At 46.9% G+C, this 16,916-nt stretch overlaps 6 protein-coding genes across 6 annotated transcripts; 1 reads left to right on the top strand and 5 right to left on the bottom strand.

Moving 5' to 3' along the window:
- Positions 1 to 1,175: 1,175 nt before the first annotated feature.
- Positions 1,176 to 2,192, bottom strand: Triagg1_10635 (uncharacterized protein; the record flags this gene model as incomplete). The annotated part of the gene is made up of 1 exon (XM_062894728.1): positions 1,176 to 2,192. The coding sequence occupies one exon, from the start codon at positions 2,190 to 2,192 to the stop codon at positions 1,176 to 1,178; it is 1,017 nt and encodes a 338-aa protein (XP_062750441.1).
- Positions 2,193 to 3,384: 1,192 nt separating this feature from the next.
- On the bottom strand, positions 3,385 to 4,236 carry Triagg1_10634 (uncharacterized protein; the record flags this gene model as incomplete). Its single annotated transcript, XM_062894727.1, has 1 exon — positions 3,385 to 4,236. The coding sequence occupies one exon, from the start codon at positions 4,234 to 4,236 to the stop codon at positions 3,385 to 3,387; it is 852 nt and encodes a 283-aa protein (XP_062750440.1).
- A 1,129-nt stretch (positions 4,237 to 5,365) lies between these two features.
- Positions 5,366 to 6,188, bottom strand: Triagg1_10633 (uncharacterized protein; the record flags this gene model as incomplete). The annotated part of the gene is made up of 4 exons (XM_062894726.1): positions 5,366 to 5,627; positions 5,761 to 5,827; positions 5,891 to 5,965; positions 6,017 to 6,188. The coding sequence occupies 4 exons, from the start codon at positions 6,186 to 6,188 to the stop codon at positions 5,366 to 5,368; spliced, it is 576 nt and encodes a 191-aa protein (XP_062750439.1).
- A 449-nt stretch (positions 6,189 to 6,637) lies between these two features.
- On the bottom strand, positions 6,638 to 12,337 carry Triagg1_10632 (CAZyme family GH18; the record flags this gene model as incomplete). Its single annotated transcript, XM_062894725.1, has 10 exons — positions 6,638 to 6,847; positions 6,915 to 7,354; positions 7,422 to 7,468; positions 8,201 to 8,755; positions 8,911 to 9,139; positions 9,195 to 9,989; positions 10,051 to 10,317; positions 10,394 to 10,498; positions 10,560 to 10,767; positions 10,838 to 12,337. 10 exons carry the CDS (start codon positions 12,335 to 12,337, stop codon positions 6,638 to 6,640), a joined length of 4,356 nt encoding a protein of 1,451 aa, XP_062750438.1.
- A 1,026-nt stretch (positions 12,338 to 13,363) lies between these two features.
- Triagg1_10631 (uncharacterized protein) lies at positions 13,364 to 15,074 on the top strand (the record flags this gene model as incomplete). The annotated part of the gene is made up of 7 exons (XM_062894724.1): positions 13,364 to 13,573; positions 13,629 to 13,842; positions 14,109 to 14,129; positions 14,183 to 14,626; positions 14,685 to 14,816; positions 14,882 to 14,905; positions 14,998 to 15,074. The coding sequence occupies 7 exons, from the start codon at positions 13,364 to 13,366 to the stop codon at positions 15,072 to 15,074; spliced, it is 1,122 nt and encodes a 373-aa protein (XP_062750437.1).
- Positions 15,075 to 15,276: 202 nt separating this feature from the next.
- Positions 15,277 to 16,338, bottom strand: Triagg1_10630 (uncharacterized protein; the record flags this gene model as incomplete). The annotated part of the gene is made up of 2 exons (XM_062894723.1): positions 15,277 to 16,099; positions 16,166 to 16,338. 2 exons carry the CDS (start codon positions 16,336 to 16,338, stop codon positions 15,277 to 15,279), a joined length of 996 nt encoding a protein of 331 aa, XP_062750436.1.
- Between the last annotated feature and the right edge of the window lie 578 nt (positions 16,339 to 16,916).

The raw sequence follows: 16,916 nt of genomic DNA, 5'->3' as shown, positions 1-16,916 counted from the left end.
TAACTTTTATCTCAAAAGCTTGATCATACGATTGGCCATAATCTCAGTGGGAATCTGAGCATTTCATATTTTATGTGCATTACATCTGGACAGTCGATGTGCTCTCAATTCACTATCATTTCTCTCTCACTGGATCTGGGCCTGCATATGTACGAAGATATTGCATAATCATTTGCTCATCGAACACCTAAACTTCGCTCTCATAACCTATTTGGGAAAGCAGTTGGGTTAGAAAGCCAAGCCCCTGATTGTTAGTGATGAAACTGCATGGGTAATATGATTATATGGAACCTACATCTGACATTTGGCCTACTAACAAGACTCATTTTGTGTCATATGCAGTGGAGATATAATTCACCGTAGTCATTTATGGAATAGTAAACTCAAGAGCAAAGGGGTAAAATAGCTCATGGGTCTCAGAGGCTGAGATATGTATGAATTTTGAGCAGAATATTCCTTGTATGTAGTGGAGAATTCAGAGGCTGGGGCGTAGCCTTCCTCTGACCTAGCTGTTGCAGCTGTACTGAACCTCCTGATAATAAATATAACCTCTATGTAGTGGAGACTTGATTTATAAATGCTTCAAAGTCTTCAAGTAGAGCGAAGAGCTTTTGACTTAACTAATGGTATCAATTAATTTTGATCAACAAAACGCATGTTAGATCGTGGGTCGCAATTGCAAGTCTTTTGGCAAGGTTAGAACAAACAGAAAGTAGTTGCATTTCACACAGGTGCATGTGTTGTTTGTCCAAGAAATAGTTTCAGTCGTAGACATTGTGGAGAACTACATGAATACACGGCCACATTGGGGAATTACATCATTGTCAATGAGAAGATACAAATAGTCAAATCTAATACTATGGTTATTTCCAACCATTTCATACCTTATGGCATGTTGGTATTCGAGATAGACTCCTAATTTAGAAACACACTGCTCGTGCTCATAAACGTGCATCTCGAAAAATGGACTTTGTCTATCCAATAATAAACTACTAAATATATGGAAATACGACTAACTTAAAGTTAAAACATCGCACTATGAAACGTAAAATCAGAGTATCTGTACTAAGTTCATCTATTGCGTCTTCTTTCATCGGCTTGATACATCTAAGACTAAGTTTGTAAGGTAGCGAGCGGCTCTACACAGGTAAGTATTAGCAGCGTGTGCCGCAAATTCACAGCGGCAGATCCTCAGTCTTGAAATCCGCCATCTTTTTATACTCGATTATCCGCATGGCTCGTGCGTCTCCCTTTTTGAAAAGCTCATTGTAGCTTGCGCTGTACACCTTCAAACCCTCAGTAAAACCAGGTTTCTTTTGTTTCCAACCAGCAGCCTTTTTCAGCTTTTCGGCACTCATGGCGTGAGAGAAACCAGTCAATTCTTGATAAAGCTTCCCGCTCTCCACAGGCTTAAATGTGATCGTATGTTGTCCCCCGTATTCTTTGCTGACTGCCTCTGCAATGGCGCCAAGAGTTTCGTACTCATCGTTTGCTATATTGTACAGCTCGCCATGACCCCGCGACCCAACCTTGGTCGCCAGCAAAAAGTATGCCTCGGCCACATCATCAACGTGCACGCCGTGGTAGACAACATCCTCAGAGCCATATAGAACGATTTGATCCCCGGTAGCAGCTTGATGAAGAATTGTTCCATACCAAGAGGCGCTGCGACCGTAGATGAGCGTTGGTCGAGTTAAGATTGCGTGGAAGTTGGCAGCATGATCAAATGCCTTTTGTATAGTATTATGTCGTATAACATGCATTGGGAGAGGATTGTGGGGAACAGTTGACTCGTCCGTTACCACGAAACTCTTGGATGAGACAAGGCCAGATGGTCCGGTGTCTTTAGCGCCAGTGGTGAACAAGAGGAGAGGTTGCTTTCCTACACGATTTGCTGCCGCCGATGCAGAAGTAACGAGGGCAATGATGTCGGCAAAGTGGGCTTCGTAACGGACCATGTCTTCGGTAGTAGATATAATGACATCAAACTCGACATCTTTAATCTGCTCAAGAAAGCCCAGGTTTCCAGGCGCGCCCACGAGTGGTATAATCTCATTTTCCGTCAGACCGGCCGCCTTATCAGCAGAACGCACCAAGCCATATGTCTCCCACCCCTCGAGGCAAAACTTTCGACACACGCTCTCTCCCAGGAAGCCGTTTGCTCCGGTGACAAGAACTCTTTGTATAGCCATTGTTGTGCTTGTTGGTCTCTTTTCCTGTAAGTCGTTGTTTATGTTGTCTTATTGGGGCTTGCCACATCCTTCTGTGCTGTGCGCCATATTTATACTTAAGTTGAACATCCAAGAGCGGGCTAATCCTGATATCCCAAGTGCCTCAGTCTCCTCTTCCCATACTTCGCATCGGTGTCTCCATGCATCCGCAATTTCCGTGCATGACCGCATTTCCAAGTCAATTGGTAACCATTTGATCTGAATTGGTTTGTATTAGACCGACGGTCGCATATTCTGCGCCGATATGCCGGTTTCATCTCATTGATTAGCAGCTCAATCTGTCATCTGTTTGGTGGAAGAAGGTATCTACTTACTCGTTGTCCTCGTCTAGAAGCCTAGAGAAGAGTTGCTTGCGGAGTGGATCATATTTTGCTCAGCAAATTTAGATGGCAAATGGCGGGAGCTATCCTATTTAGCTTAGTCGCCGCATTCAAAGTAGTAGCAGGGATGCGGGAAGTCTTAGAGTACTGTACATGGGAGTTGCCTCCTCTACGAAAGTTCCAACGTCCTTCAGTACGTTTTGATAGTGGAATGATTGGAAATCGCGTACTACGTATAATACTTCCAATTGTATCGACAGACATACCGTGAAGTGGCGGCCTATGTAAGCAGCCACGGTATATATTCCCGTTCTATGTGCCGCCAAGTCTACTGGACCGTGTCCGCTGACAGCGCTTGCCGCATTGAATACCATGATTTGTGCCCATGACTATAGCTAGAAGAACTGAGAAACAGGCACAGTATTATTTCGAACCTCTTGGCTGCGTGGGAAAAAAATAGGCGAAGCTGTTGCAGTACAACCCGAGATTCTCACAGCCCATACTTCAATACAAGTAACTGCGTATGGTGTCGGTGGAATGGCCGAAGGCTGTGAAGAAGCTAGTCGTAAGGACAATGAAGGGCTTCATTTTAATATGAGACATGGGTTATAGAAATAATTATTATGATCAAGGTAGGATGGTCGGTAAAGCTGTAATAGCTGGTGCAGAGGAAGGATACGCCCCAACTTTTGATCCCAGATCCAGAATCAATACTCGGGCCAACCTGATGAACGACAAATCAAAATAAACGCTGTGAATACTAAACGTTGGTCGCTGGTAAAGCTATAAAAGAAGTAAAGAACTCTGAACAAGATTTATCTTTGACAAGTGTACTAGCATTGAGTCCATCGCTCCATTCTTTCTGTTCCATATGTACTCTCCAGGATCATCTTCCCAAAATCATCAATTTCTAAAGGATTAGCTTCTGTAAAAAGCTTTTCGGTCTCAAATCTCTGGATGAACCCAATGTCTGTCTCTAAGCACAGCATCTCCCATGCCAAAGCCGTTTTGGCTTCCCAAACTCCGTGGCGTGTCGTAAACATCATGCCTCCGGGACAGAAAGCCCAGCCTTGCTGGAGGGTTAAGTACAAGGCTTGTAGCCCCGTAGCTGTTAACCATGTACGCCGTATGCTTTCTGCCAAGATCCAGGTGTGCCAGAGATGCTCTGTGTTGCCAGTCAGGCTCGGTGGGTCAACTTGGCAAGCAGTTTCTACAAGATCGAGGGGATCGAGCGTCAACGATAGCGGGTATAGACTGCTACTGGCACACTCGACCATCTGCATAACCCAGCGGTCCAAGATATGAGAGCGGCCTTCAGCAAGATGGCGCGATCGGATATCGCCATCGAAGAGACATATAATTTGGTATACCATCAAGGCGTGGACTCGAGCCAGTTGCTCCAAAAGGTCGAGAGGTTCCAGCGCGTCGTTGACGCCTAAGTCTGGGCCAGTCAGCAATTCTTTCGCTTGACTCTCTATTATCCTCAGGATGATTTCGTAATTGCCTTCGGTTCTGTTAATATAGGCTGATAAAGTGGTGTAGGCAACCTGAACACAGGTTGGAAATCGAGTCCGATACAAATGAGAGTGTATGAATGGGTTACTGCCCGACATGGCCCAACTCTTGAGCCAGTGTTGGATCACCGAGACATAACGCTTGAGCATGGAGCTAGAAAACAAATTCATGTTTGGATTAATGTGAATAGGATAAGGCTCGATCTTCCATGTCTCTGGAGAAAGAAACCAGCCTGAAGGCGAATGTGCGCTAAAAGGTTGATGGGAAGGGGCTGAGAGATCAATTGCCGGTGATAGTATTGCAGTATTAACACCTGTAATCTCACGAATGCCTGCGGAGTGTTTTGGCGAGCCAGCGACCTCATTAGACAAGACAGAATCGTGTAATAGCACATATGAAGACTGCCTTGGAGGTGGGTACACGCACTCCATACCCGCGTTTTTGCATCTCTGGCAGGACAACATCTGCTTGTCACATTTTCTCTTCGACTTCGCGCAAGCATTGCAAGCTCTTAGTTCCAAAGGCGCAGTCATTTTAGTATCGAGCGGCTCCTCGAGGCTTGGTAGCTAGCCACTGGGTAAATGATTGGACAATTGAGAAGACAATAATCTTGAAGCAAGACCGTGTTTTGACCGGCCGCGTACGTGGCACAGGTGCTGGCAGAATCTGATTAGCTAGAGACGATTTGGGCATCGGCTGATACATGGAGATAGTAACCGGGTTAAATGGCATCCATGAAGGGACTGCAAGGATTAGCGCTTACGGTGATGATTGGGGTTGTTTGCATCGTATCTAGGCGTCTACTCTGCGGGGCACAGCTTTTTGAACGCGATCTTCTCCCGGCAACGCCTGTAAATGACTTCTCTGATGACATTGTTTTGCCATTCTATAAGTCAATTTTTGAAAGTTAATAAGCCAGTATATAAGTAACAGTACACCTACTCTTTTGTACCTATGATAATGCTGCTGGTGGATCATATTATTGCTGCTGCTGCTCTTGGTGCTGGCCAATAGAGCAGGCCGTTGACAAGAGAATTGGAAAACAGTCTTCAGGTTCACCATGGGGGGTAATTGATGGCAAAGAATTTCTTTGAAGAAAAAAATGCTCCAGGTGCAGCAGGAGAACTTGTCTCCCATATTGCTGTGCTATATAATTGTGTTCATGCATGAACAACTTGTTGTGTTCCAATTGGAAGGGAACTGTAGCCATGTAAAATATCCGTTGTCGTTAGAACGCAATGCATAGTGTGCTATTGCATCCCCCGTGAGGCCTTTTATGTCTTAAAAATATATCCATCGTTAATCTACAGGAGCAGGAGCCGCTTCAGGATCGTTGGCCAGCAATGCTTCAATTTTCGCCCCCCTTCTTCGCCTCTCATCGAGGGAGATCTCGTCATCGGGGGCAGTAGACCAACCAAGACGTAGCTCAGGATATTGAAATGGGACCTCGTCACTTTTACGCGGCAATCCGTCTAGGTAAATGGGCCATGGAGTGCCCAACCAGGCATTCCGAGATTCGTGATCTCGGCGTTGTTGAGATGTCAGAGGATGGACCAGGATACTATATAGTTTCTTAGAATCGAAATGAACCGTGTTTATCTTGGCCATCGGGAAGCATAGTGTATTCAGGGTTGGCAAAGTAGACCGTGGTGGCTTGCGCCTCACATGTTAAGCAAAAAGGCGGGGGCTCATACCTCAGGTTTCCCCGGTTTGTTGCCAAGTAGAAAAACACCTCAGAAAATGAAGTGTCCGGAACCCAAACTTTATCCAACAATTAGCCTTGTATCATTGGGGTCAACCGCAGTCACCAGCGTTTCCACTTACTCTCGTACGATCCAGCAGGATGAGGCCCGATGGGTTCCTTATTCACCCTGTGTAGGGGGACGGCGACGAATGCGCCTACATGACGATAGTCAGCGAAGGCTCGAGATCACCTGGCGACTTGCTTACCATCACGACGTAGTTTCAATACAGCATCACGAAGCGCGAGCGCTGCGGCCGTTTCAGTCGGCGATTGCAGGAGAAAATAGATGTGAAAGTGCCATTCCCTCGTCCGACTTTCTACAACAGTTTGTAGATCCGTTTGAGGGCCTAGTGCCGTGGGAAGGGTGACTTGAGTCATCGTGAGACGTCCTCCTGGCGTTTACGAGTAGGCAGCTTCTCTGAATAAGTGAATGTCTTCGGTTAAAAGTTGAAGTGTTTGTTTTCTGCCCTAGCCAAGCGGTAAGCACGCCATTCCATTGTCATTTGCGCTACCCGATGCGGGGATCCAGATCGCGCATGTGGTGGCTAATGAAACTCGACCCCGGCGCGCTCCGGCAGCCCAAAATAGGATGCTCAGTCAGATTACGTTACGTCGAGAACTTGGCGACAATTTCGAGGATCTTCATAGTAGAGGTTTACATATCTGAAGAACCATCAATGCATGGCCGAAATAGCCTATTGCTGTTCATTAATTATTGGTCACACATAACGCCACAGTCACGTCAACCGCGTGAAACCATTTGCCAAAGCTGGTGATTCATATTTTCTCATCTACTCTAGCATTCTTTGTATCTCATAATGTCAGATTTATGCCTTCAGCTTTGCAAGGCGGGCCTTGGTGTTAGACACAACCTTTTCCTCATTCCAGATTCCATTCACACTGGGGTGCTCTACCACTGTGGTTGCCCATTTATAAAAGTTGGGTGTCTTGGTAGGCAGTTCTTTGATCAAACTCTCTGGCCCAACGCCATTCTTTGGTAGAGAGAGCAATCGCAGAATGAAAGATCCGGTAAGAACCTGTCATCAGGATTAGTACAGACATGTTTTTTAATGACTCTTCTATTTTATTCTTTTGATAACATACCTCAGCCAACGTCAACGTCTTGCTTCCTCCAAAATACGGGGCTGCATCGCTCAAGAGCGGCTCAACCTCCTTCTCAAGCTGCTTCACAAATTCCGCCGAAGCCTCCTCGGCCTCTTCTTCTGTCTTGGCGAAAAGCGCCTTGTGGTAAAGAGAATTGACCTTGCTAAAAAAGGTATCCACGAAGAAGTTTATTCTGGCGCGAGTAAGGGCCGCCTCAGGAGTGCCAGCGTTCGGGACTAGGTGGGACGGATAGGCATCGGCCAGAAACTGGGCGACAATGGCAGACTCTGTGATAATCTGGCCGTTGTAGGAAAGGCTGGGAACGAGGCCACGAGGATTGATTGCCAGGTACTCTGGCGTACGAGGAACACCCAAGTCAATGATTTCCTCTTCAAATGGGATTTTCAGCTCTGCCAATGCAATATGAGCACGGTGGGCCCCTGTGGTATCAACTAATGTTAGTGTTGTCATGGACGTGGCTGTGCCTAGTGATACTTGTATACGCACAAGGGCAGCCGTGATTGGTATACAGCTTGATTGTGGCAGTCATGATACTGGCAATGTCAAATACAGTAACTGGTCAGGTGGGTGAAATAATGGCAGAAATCGCTGTCTTAGGCAGCACGCAGTTAGAAAGACAAGAGGGGTAGCCGTTTATATAGGTTCCATGCCAATGCGCGATCAACGCCCATCTTGATGCAATTCCGCAATCTATGAGATGCTTTATAATACTCGCAAATACCCCGCACACAACTAGCCACTTGATAGGACGCGCTGGGTAAGGCGTCATGGGTTGTGCTTCTTCTCGTTCAATGAAAGGCAAGGATGTTCTCTATGTACTATTCATTTCGTGCTCTATGGCCCCATTGCGTGTGTCAAGGGTTCTTCAACAATATGTTGTCGTTAAGTGAGATATTGGCTGACATTCACTAAGCACCTACGGGGTTTGCGACGAATGAGGGAATCGAGAAATGATGATGAGCAATTCCGCATAACACACCAGACAATCCGCAGATATGCACCGGACTGAACACATATCGAACGGTAACTGTATTCTCCCCATGCATGCGCTATTCAGTTTACGGTCCCTGTTTTGCGAACCGCGCGGCAACTATAAGCTGAGGCAGAAATAGGGACTTTGTTTGCGGACAATGGAGTAGACACAAGGACTTCAATGGCGGACTTTCGTGTTGAACGAGTCCAAGATCGGATTTCGGCATTAGCGAGAAGCGAAAATACAATCTAGGTCCGGACCACCTGCGGAGACTATCGCCCTCTCCACGCACCCTTTCTTCATAAGCAGTGGTAGGTTGAAGCGGCACTCGCGTGTGCCATCCGCTCTCTTGAACCACTCCCATCCGGTCACTGCACCGCAGCCTTTGACCTCCTTCTTGAGACTTTCACCTTCATCGTCCAAAACCCAACTGCCTGTCATGTCAATTATATCTAGTCGCCACATGATTGGTGCGTAAAGCGCAATCCCGCATGTCACTTCTGGCGCCGCTGGAGTAGGTTCTGGAGTGGCCTCTTCTGCGGATGTCGAGATAATCTCCGAAGTGGTCGTCGCGGGTGACTCGAGCAAAGAGAAGAATTCGTCTTCGTCTGTAGCGATGGATGCGAAAAGATCTTCATTTCTCAGCAGCTTCATCCCTTCGTACCCGACAACCTTTGCAATGTAGGTTGGATCTGGTTCTTCACTTGATGATTTGATAGTCGTCGTGACAGTCATGTCGGCAGCGTCGCAATCGACTACATTCTCGCACTGAGTTCGAGTAGTAGTTGACCAGCTAGTAGTTGGCTTCGTCTGCACCTCGGTAACGCTGATGAATTCCGTGCAGTCTCTACCCGTTTGTAACGTTGTGCAGGCTTTGGCTGTTGGCTGACGCCCCGGAGGACAACCAATCAGGCCGCATGGTGCGTTGCACAGGAGATCCCAAAATGGACACTCAGGGAGTTTCGGACATCCAAAGAGGCATGTAGGCTTTGGGAAACTCACCGGAGTGCCCTTTGGACGGGGAAGAGGTTTGATAGTGAGTCTCTCGCATTGTCCGCCAGAGCACTTTGATCGAGGGAAACAGCCTTTGCCCTTGCACTCTCCAGAATTGCAGCTTCCGGAGGACTTTTTAGAACAGCCGCCTCCTCTTTCGCATGCTTCTCCTTCACAAATTCCTCCTCGTTGACAATGAGAACCCACGCAATTTCCTCCACGGACGCATTTCTTGCCCCTGCATTTTCCAGCAGACACGCATGATTCGCCGAAACAATCACCTCCCCGCAAACACTCGTCATTCTCGCAGTCCTGGCCCTTGGTGCATGAATCGTTTTGACAGTCAACAATACCAGGAGGAGTAGGAGGATTGACTATTGGTTGTTCGTCATCATCAGGAAGCTCCGTTGGGGCTGGTGGCTTGGGAGTAAGCATTGACGGAATTCTGTAGCTCACCGTTGGGAGCCAGGTAATAGGCAGCAAGAAGCCAATTCCGCCATGGGATGAAGTGGTGGTGCTAGTCGCTTGTGGAAGCCCAATGATTGACTTGGAAGGCTCCGTTGACGACTCTTCCTTCGTGGCCTTTCCTATTCCTGTTACCGTCCAGCCGGTGGGTATGAGAATCGTAACGGGATTTGGCGTTATCCTGGGAGTGGGGTTATACGTGAATGCTAGTCCAGAACCCAATGAGCTGATATCCGACTCGTTAAATGTAAACGGCTGATAGCTAACTTCTGAGATGGAAAAGGGTGCGGATACTACCGTCGTGCTAAATGACGTTCCAGACTGGAGCGTAATTGTCGTATATGCCGTAAGCGTAACTGCAGCCGGGAGAGGCGAGGGCTGAAGAATATTCGTGCATCCTACGACTGCCTCTATGGATGGATTGAGCCAGTCCCATATCATATCGTCAAAGACTTGTATGCAAGAGGAGCTGTTGTATTTCCCATGCGGGCCAAAGGTGTCCGCCCCGTTGAATTCTTGCAAATCAACTGCCCAGTCAACTGATCCGCCAAAGTTTAGCTGCTTCCACTTGTCGCGGCGCATTTCCTTTGTGTGATCGGACATGTAAGCTACCCATTCAACGTCTGTATCGATGTTAGCATGCAATGCAGTATCTGGAGAAACCTCAAGTGCGGATAAGCTTACCATCGTACACCAGATAATCCGACGCGGTATCCTTGTCGAACCATGTCTTTTTTGACTTTGACGACTTGGATATGATCTCGTTAATCTCTGCATTGGAAAGGTACCCGCTGGCGTTTGTACATCTTCCTTTTGAGGCATCAGAATGACCGTTTGCGCCTGTGAATGTACAATTAGGCCCAGTACAACCAGCCTTGGCCATTCGAAACGATCTTCCGTAACTAGATTCTCCTACAACCACCTTGTTTGCATTCACACCGGCTTTGGTAACTGAATCCAAGGTAAACAAATTAGCAATGCTATATATTTTCTCTGTGGGTATCAATGAGCCCGACTGTTGACTTACTCATAGAAAGCGCCAACATGACTTCTGTCTGGTTAACATGGCTTCTTAGGCAATTTCCACCTGGGCATCCGGACATAGCCCATCCATTTCCTACATCCCATTGACCTGTCACACAAGTTAATCATCGTGGCAGTAAATCTTGTCGCAAGGTGACGGTGTTGCTTACCATGAAGATCGTACGCCATGTATACGAGATAATCCACGACTTGAGACATCTCTTGGATCGGAAAAGGCCGTAGATACCAATACGAGGCAGGGACAGCAATGGACAAAGAATACTTGGCTGGCAACGCTTTTCGTAATGCGCGCAGTGTATCGAGATAGTTGTGGGTGTCGCTTGGTAGACCTGCTGGAATACCAGGTATATCTGCTGCCTACATTGAATCGGAATATTAGCAACCAACAGTTGAAGCACTAGGCAACGTATGACGAGGTCTCACTCACGCCAGGATATTCCCAGTCGAGGTCTATGCCATCGACGTTTGCTTCTTCCACAAAAGAGACAATGTTCGAAATGAAGCGATCCCGGCTTTCGGGAGACATAGCCTTGCGGAGTACTTCATACGAGGCGACTCCAGTGGAAAACCCCCAGCCGCCAAACGAAACAATCTTTTTGATGTCCTTCAACTCAATGAATCCATCCCATTGACCGTATGTATCGTTGACAGACACCGACATGTCGCTTTTGACGTCTCCAAACGCCCAGTGCATATGAGTGTACTTCTGCGTGTTTGACATCACTGATCTCATGTGCAAGCATGGACGCTCCCAGTTGAATGCTTCGTAATAGCCGATGCGCTGGAATCCGCTCGAAGGGGGTTTGTCGTTGTTTACAACGTCGGTGCCACAGTTTGAGATGCATCCATTTGAGCGAGGCGGTGCGGTTCCAGGGTTTCCCGTAGGCCCATCTGCTTTTGTGCAAAAGAGAGAATCGATTCCACATTGACCCCATATGTTACAACAAGAGTTGAGGGGGCATGGGTTGAGCTTAGCCAGAGCAGAAGCATCCTTGACTGGCCCTGGACTGACGGTGCCGGGCTTCTGGGGGCCACAGACGGCGTTGCTGACGGGTGCTGGCATCGGGGGCGAGCCTTTGCTTAAACAGATTTTGAGACCGATAGTCAAGTCGGGACAGCCTCTCCAACCCCAAGTTACCTTGTCGTTGAACCCTTCTATGTCCTTTGGTGTAAGGTTCCAAGGCAGGCCGATCTTTTGACAGTCGTCGTCCGCCTTTATGGTGTATGTAAAGCAGTCACCATTGTCTTCAGGGAGTGGTTTGCTTGAGCCAGATGAACAGCATGCATTCTTCCCCGTTTGCAGCTTCCTACACCAGTCGTCTCCGTCTCCTTTGACGTCGTTGTATTTGAGAAAATCGGCGACTGAGATCTTGCATGCTTTTGCTATCGAAGTGCATGAGTCACCGAGGACAATTTGGTGCTTGATGCAATATTTGGCATTTGCATTAGTATCCAGAAGCTGGGCGGTGTTTCCGAATCCTTCCAATCCCCTGAATAAGAACTTCATGTCTGTAGAATTCTTGGCTTTTGAGCTCACAGTGGCTGGCAGAGGTATTTGGTGAATGATGAGCTCTCGGGAAGTGGATTGGTCGTTCGCTGCTTTGGGTTTGCTGGCACACTCTCCCTGGTTCCACGACAGTAATGCAGATTGAACATAGTCAATGTCAGTTTCCAATGCCACTGCCACACCGGCTGTATGATCCATGTCGTTTTCCTGGCCACAAATCTCTGCTAGCATACTGACTGTAGCATTGCTAAGTCCATTGTATCGAGCAGACAGATGATCAATCATGGATGAGATAGTATCTGAGGCCAATGACTTCCCAGCGTAAATGCCTACTACCAATCCATCAAAGTAGCTGAGCATAACATCGTTATCTTTCATGCAGCCATTGGCGTCTATAGTACTGCCCGAATAATCCTTCATTTGGTCAAGTAGTCTCACCAAATGACCGCTGGATATAGCCGTGGATTTGTCAACATTCTGCGAAAATTGCAGTGGGACTTTGGTTTGGACAAAAGAATGTCCGCATGTGTCTAACTCTTTCTTCGCAGCTTCCGATCCCTGCAAAGACTGTCCATTCGATACAGCAGCCGTGCATGCACGAATTAACACCGACTTTGTTCGGTCATTGATTCGCGTATGTATTGCCAAGTCAAAAAGCATGGGGCGGTCGCATTGCGAAAGTCGTTCGAAAGAAGAGTAAACGCTCCAATTTTCGGGAGTGTTACCCGAACATAAGATTGGGCAGCGATTGAACTGAGATAGGAAATCTGTCGTGTTGTATGTATTTGACAAAAGCTGCTCTGGTTCTGCTGCTACTAATGTTGTAACCAATGCAAACAGGCATGTAATAGCCCAAGACCTTATCCAAGGCATGTTTGCCTGATAAAGACAGGAAAGAAATTTTGATCAATGAGAATTCTTAACCTCAGGCGCGAAGTAGTAATATTTGGGCGGTATCAGCTGGTGTGTGTAATGTCTTCGCTAGAATCGTAAAATATTGATGATGGAAGCATTAGGCGGTGACTATATGGCTATGCGTCTCTTGATTTCATTTCACCAATTAATCTCTACTATAATATCACCAACAGTATCCCCCGCCTGTGAGATCAGATGATCTATTGACAAACAACCGTTGGCTGTTGGGCTCCTACTGCCGGCGACTTTCTGTTATTCTCAGGCGTGTTAGTATTACGGCGATATGTCATCATTGGAGAATTTGTTGGTTCCTACACTAGGAAATCTGTTTGTTTAATTTCGCGAGGACAACAGACTGTTGGTGCTGTTGTATTGCCGTGATTTTAGAGTGTATGTTCAACGCCGCTCCAGCGCTTCCCATATCGCGCCGATTTGCAACCTCTATGTACATATATTGCTTGTTCTGGTATACTACTCGGATGAACTTCATTCAAGCAGTCAGAGTCACTTGTGTTCTTTTCTTTCACAACCATGAAGCGGTCACTACTTGCCCTTGTTGAACTGTTTACGCTTTTGGGCCTCGTACTCAGCACGTCGGCTCTACCAACTGATTATCCAATTGCAAACGTCACTGCTTCTCCAAAAGTCAGACCAAGAAGTAAACAAGATGCTTTTCAAAACTGTCAGAATGGGAGGATCGTTCCTTACGTTGAACAAGCTTTCGAGGACGCAGAGCTCATTGTGAGATATACCACTTCCTGTTAGTGATTGAAAGCATTACTGACCTCGGGTTTAGCTGGGAAATGCATTTGAAATGATGGATTTACTCATTCCGCTTTTTAGCGGCGACGGCACCGGTCTACTCCGACCCGAGAAAGCCACAAAACAGGGCCGAACCTTTGATGAAGACAATGTGTTTTCAACATACAGCTTTCTGATTAGAAGACTGTACTTTCCTGATAATCCGGAGTGGAACAGGGGAAATATGGATGCAATGTTACACACGCGCAGTAAGTATTACTTGGTGGGAGTCTCGACTAGAGAGGAATCTAACGCGTTTTCGCCTTGTATAGCTATGTTATTCACCATGAGGTACACGATTCAGCAATACTTACTCGGTAACCACATTGCTGGCCAGCCAAAACTACAAATGTATTGCGACGAAAGAGAATACATGTTTTAATACAATGACCGTGGCACACGATATATCGACGGTTCGATAAACCCCAATTTCCTTCTTAAACGTGCCGTTGCCTCTATTTACTGACTTTGGCAGACTATCCCCAGTCTACAAACCGTGAGTTTTCGAGATTCAGATGAGAGACTGTACTGATGCTAATGGGTAAAAAGCCTACAACGGAATTTATTTTGTTTCACGGGCTGTAGGATCGCATTCTGCTCGCACAGGCTATATATGGGTTGGAGTGACAGAGATCTGCGAAGAATCCCGTGGACAAACTCACCGCAACATAGGATCGCTCGTTATTCCAACTTCGGACATGTACGCATATGTGGAGAACCCATCACCCGAAAATCTCGACGAAACCTTGACTCTTTGCCCGGCACGGTCTGATCAATGGATAACCGCCGAATCGAACTCGGTAATGGATGGTCTTGAATTTCGGCGGCTACACGTGCCAACGGATTCTCAGCCTAATGAGTACCAGAAAGCGGCATTGGATAAATTGATTTATCAGAAATCTGACATAGGTTGGCTAGGACAATTCCTTGTCACAACTTTGATCCATGAGCTATCGCATACAGAAGCTTTTACACCCACAGGCGTCCAACAACGTAAGCGGTACATTCTCGTCTTATCTTAGGTCAATGCTAATGTAGTTGGATGGAATAGAAGATATTGAATGTCTCGCAAGTGGAGAGCCTGTCATCACATCTGGAAGCATCGAATGTCTCTATAGTGTCGCTAAAGGGACTGATGGTTTAAATCCAGATACCAACACTCCACAAGGTCATTTGGATGCAGGTAAGTTTCTCAGAGAACCTGCCTTTGAAGAGGTAGTTGTGCTGTACTAATACATGAACCATTAGAAGCATTGACTTTATTCGCCATGGGTAAGTTATCTCCAAAATACACCTTTCCACATCCATGTTCAAACGGATCCTACCATTGGATTTATGCTAATTGACATCCATGATCTTTGCAGCATTATGGGCAAATTCGGCAACTTGGTGGAAGTCTTATGAAGCAAGGCGCAGACAGAAAGACCCCCAGGCACAATGAGGAACTTGGCCCAACACAGCGGGGTTGGTGAGATACAGTGAGGTGTGCAGTTCGGTTAATGCACGTCATGAAATTGAGTCATGACTATTGGATCTTACCACGATGATCTTTAATCTGAGCTATATTTAGCTACTTATGTTATCAAGAGTATACATGTTGAACCAGCAACCGAAAGACTAGATTGTTGTTCCGAATGCTATGTTTAAAATGAGAACACGCTTCTGATTCTTCTAACCACTTCTCTTCTCAGGGCGTGGTATTCTGCCAATGTTCTTGACGCGGCGTCTTTGTTCTCGTTGGCACGCCGTAGAAGATAAAAAATGCAGTCGCCAATTGTCCCCCAAGTAAGGCATTTGTATACCTCACTAGGTACAAACCCTTGGCGTTGGATATCCTGGTTGTTCCGCTGAAGCAGTGTGAAGCTTACTTCATCTGCCATCCCTAGTAGCTGGCCGTATTGAATCTGAATGCGCGGCAGTCCGGCGCTTGTGCGCGACTGTTGCAGCTCCTGAGCCTTGAGAGTGCTAGTACGATTATGGGTTGCCAAAAAGAGCTGTAGCCTCGGAGAACTGAAAGATTCATCTTGCTTCCAGGTAGCCGATTGCCCTTGGATGAGACTTTCTGCCATGATATCGTACGAAGCATCTGTCTCTGCCTTGGTATCGTGGATAAGATGGCGAGGCTCTGTGCTCATATAAGCACCGCGAACCAGCTTTATACCAATTATAAATTGTTCCTCTTTCGCGCAGTGTAAATGGTCAAGAAGGGTTACCGATGTCGACTTCAGATAGGCCTGATAGGTGTTGAATACCACCGCTGCATCACCCCGATTGTAGCGACGCATCAGATCGATGGCGACTTTAGCAATTCCTGGCTGAACATGATGCTGCTCTGCATCTAAGAAAATGTTTACACGTCGGCGAATAGCTTTGCCGCATATATCTACCAATGCGTTCTCCATCTGTGTGGGAAGAGGTTTGCCATGAGAAAGCGCCGTTGTCACCGCCGCACCGGCCCCAGTCAATCTATTCACATGTCAGTTGTCTAAATCGGCACGGTGAATTTTGACAAGGAAAAGCGATATGCCTTACTTTAATGCCAAAAAGTCTCCATCGCCAATCATCTGGACTGTTTGCAAAACACCTTGGTGCCATGCTTCAATCTCAGGGTCAGCCTGTTGTGATTTGGAATCGACTTGGTCTTCCTCAGCGGATTTCCCAGGGCCTTCTTTTGCATAGGTAAGAATAACTCCGCGGAATCCCATTTTTTTAATGTTTTGTATTGTTGCCTTAACCTCGTTTGCATTCCCCCCGGCGCAAAAGTGATTGTAGAGTACGTTTTTCACGATGCTATGCAGCAGTGGGTTTCTTTCAACGTTGAACAGAAAGCCTCGGGGCTTGGACAACAATTTCAGAGTAGCTAATCCTGGAGCGAGAAGCATTGGGTGACTAGTGATTCCAGCTACCAATAGCGACCGCAGAAGCATCCTAGTTGGGAGAAGAGAATGCGGTGGCAACATTGCGTTTCCCCCTCCTCCAGCTCGAATGAGCCGAAAGCCTATGAAGCTATCTCTTTGTTGTCAGATGTCCGGATGCGTGCTCGAAGAACTTCTTTCTGAATCCTATATTGGAATAGAGAGGTTTACTGCTCCGTCCAGAAAAGTACCATCATACTCGTTTGGGCGAGTCTCCTGGTTGTCGCAGTGCTGTTTGATTCGAATCTGAAGATTTCCCCTCCTCTTACGGACCTAGAGGATTGGATTGGGCTAGCCCCTCACCAGTATCTGCTTAGTAACCACGTGAATCGCTATTGACATCGGCATTGCATGTTTCCTTCCTGCTT

This window comes from Trichoderma aggressivum (genome assembly GCF_033847375.1).
Source record: "Trichoderma aggressivum f. europaeum strain CBS 100526 chromosome Unknown scaffold_078, whole genome shotgun sequence".
Lineage (NCBI taxonomy): Eukaryota > Fungi > Ascomycota > Sordariomycetes > Hypocreales > Hypocreaceae > Trichoderma > Trichoderma aggressivum.
Note: the sequence above shows the minus strand (reverse complement) of the source record. Positions and strands in the feature narration are given on the sequence as shown.